The sequence below is a fragment of the Grammomys surdaster genome, unplaced genomic scaffold (assembly GCF_004785775.1).
Source record: "Grammomys surdaster isolate TR1022 unplaced genomic scaffold, NIH_TR_1.0 126197, whole genome shotgun sequence".
NCBI classification, from domain to species: domain Eukaryota; kingdom Metazoa; phylum Chordata; class Mammalia; order Rodentia; family Muridae; genus Grammomys; species Grammomys surdaster.
In genome coordinates, this window is record NW_021621002.1 from 279,371 (window position 1) to 282,407 (window position 3,037).

Genomic DNA, 3,037 nt, shown 5'->3' on the forward strand with positions numbered 1-3,037 from the left:
GTCTACAACAAAATCTTTAAACTATTTTTGATGAGTGAACATATATATATTACATACAAACATATATATTACAAACAAAAGAAAGCTTAAACTTTAATATCAATGAGGACCTTCTTTTGAGTAACCTCAGTATCAAAGCAATATTTATTATACAAATTAAAAAGGAAAAAGATAACTCATGTGGAAATATCAACTTATTGTGTACAGGTAACTTAAGAATTCTCTACATCTTGACAAAAGAAACCTCAAAAAGTGTATACATATAACAGCACACATTTTATTTTAATTCATGTGAAGAATTTTGCTCTGCTACTTGAACCATTAAACTTTAAAAAGAATCTGTATTTTGAAAACAAAATAAGTAAGGCTGCACAAAATAACTCTTTATGACCAGCTATAAGTCCAGTTCCAGGGTATTCAAGGTTATCTTCTTACCTTTGTGGGGGCAGGGGAACACATAAAGGCATGCAGTCTGGCACAACACTTTTACATATAAATAAGAAATTATTTATTAGCTTTTTAAAAAAGAGAGAAAACATCTTTTTAAAAACATATTTGGTGGCATTTTGACTGCAGATTTTTTAGCATAATGATTATTCTGTTATCAAAACTGATTTGTACCAATGGAGTAATTGTGGGATAGGCATTCATCACAAACTTCTGAACAGTTAGGATGACTGGATCATACACCCATAACAGAACTGAGGTCGTTGAGATGATGAAGTCTACCCAATACATGACCACAAAGAAAACCACCAGCAGCAAGATGGTCTGGGTGGCCCTTTTCTCAGGGGATGGTCTCACGTAGCTGACACTATGAAGATGCTTGCATTGCATATGATGTCTGAACAAGATGATCACCATGTATGTACTTGTGGTTAGCATGACTCCTATAAGAAACACATCTCTGGAAGTTGTCACTATTAAAATCAGTCCTCTGATGATGTAGTTCATGAGTAAGAGTGAATAGTATTTAGTGACCTTCATCTGGCTAGTCTCACTCACATTGGTATAAGCACCAACATAGAAGATCCGGTTACTACTGAAGGACAAATTGAAAGACCACATACAAAAGAAAGCATATATCATGTATTTTTTTAGTTTTTGTTTAAACTTTGCCAAGAGTGAGGTGCTAGGGCAGATAGTGACCGCCTGGGACACACTCAGGAGGCAAGTGGTACAGATAGAGAGGCCTCTCATTACTCTGCTTATGTAAAAAGTTGCCTTACATTTGAAATCATTCTCAATGTTCAGTGTCTCAAATAAGTCTGTAAGCCAAATATCCCCTCCAGTGAAGAACATCATTAAGTGAACGAAGGTCAGTTGACAGGAGATCAGGTCTGTGAGCTTAGGTCTGTGACCTATGATTATGTAAATATAGAAACAAACAAGAAATATATTGGCTAGGACTCCAAGCCCAGCTTGGAAATAAAGAACAATCTTGAGTGAGAACATAAGTGAAGAGTGTATTCATCTTAAGACCATAGTAGAAGTTTATTTCATATGTCTGAAAAAAAAAATAGAGCACACATCACTGTGTTCCTGATACACTAGCTATACTATTGTTCTATTTTCCATACTAATTCTTGAAAATCCTGACTCTGAACTCTTGATCTTCCAGAATGTATATCATAACCTACATTTCTATCTTCCATGTACCTGCTTTATACAGAGAAAATTATATATAATAACTATAATCACAATAATATCTGTACAGGATGTTCACTTTGCTGCCCTGTATTACATCTGAGTCTCATGCTTTAGAAAACCAATCCTGTTGATTTATATGCCTCATTTCATAGTTAACACCTAAACAGTAATGATAAGCACAGAATGTTAATTGTATTCCTACAAGAGAATAAATGATACATTAATCTGGAAAATATTCTCAAAAGTAAGCCAATATGCCATATGATTCAGTATCATGTTCTATAATTTTACTATGCTCTAGATTTCAACTAACCATGCTTGGATTCATAATTCTAATGCAATCACCATGATAATTTATTATTATTCCACTATTTTAATCAGCAAAGTATCTTTCTCAATCCACCTGTTTTTATATTCCTTTTTACAATAAATCTTACTTTCCCACAATCTGAATTAAACATATAGATGCAGTTGGAGATCATTAGTTTACTTTCCACGCCCTATGATCACTAATTGTGGTTCCAAATGGCCCTACATCTCTCCCACATTAGGTTCTATCCCATTACCTTTTGTGAAACTTCAGGTTCAAAGAACTAACTACCAACTATCAAGACAAATAGTATTTTTCATTTATTTTAGAAGGGACAGTGTCATTAGTTAATAGAAGGAGCAGTTATGGTTTTCAGATTTCCATGTTGAAATATTATCTACCTCATTCTTCTGTATTTATCCCCATCCACACTCTGAGAAGAAGCTTTTTTTCTAGTTCACTGATGAGATTACTTGTAACCTGTGATTCTGCTATCTCTTGCTTCCACTCTACCCCTATATGGTCAGTGATCCTCTTTTACTTTCCTGGTGTCTATACTTTCTATAGACTACATATATCTCCACAATAAGAGAGAACCTGGGATGCTAAGACAAACACTATTATCAACATGGTGTGACAATCATGAACTCACTAAAGATGGTCAGATAGTGATCCTGTTTGTATATTTCTGTTTCAATACATATTTATTCCCATGTAGTAGAAAACAAGGTCCCTAGGGTTACCATACGTCTTCAGAACACACACACTTTTCACAGTTTCACTCAAGAGTCTTAGTGAAATTAACTTACCCTTAATAACTTGGTGCCTATGTTACTAATTTTACCTGGTGACTGAGATCAATTTATTATTGAATTAATTACATTCATACTTTAAATCGCCTTGTGATACAGAAATAAAATACAACTACACGGAATCAGATTGTTGTGAGAAAAAGAGTGTCCAATTGTATTTTCATGTTCATGCATATATTCCACATATATAGACACATGCATGTATGTATGGAAATTATTTATGAGCTAGAGCCTGAGACCATCCTATAACTTTTCCATGAATATG

At 34.0% G+C, this 3,037-nt stretch overlaps 1 protein-coding gene across 1 annotated transcript; it reads right to left on the reverse strand.

Annotated features, from left to right (window-relative positions):
• Positions 1–543: 543 nt before the first annotated feature.
• On the reverse strand, positions 544–1,485 carry LOC114613178 (vomeronasal type-1 receptor 90-like). The gene has a single exon (XM_028758372.1). It carries the CDS (start codon positions 1,453–1,455, stop codon positions 544–546), a length of 912 nt encoding a protein of 303 aa, XP_028614205.1. The 5' UTR covers positions 1,456–1,485.
• Positions 1,486–3,037: the final 1,552 nt, after the last annotated feature.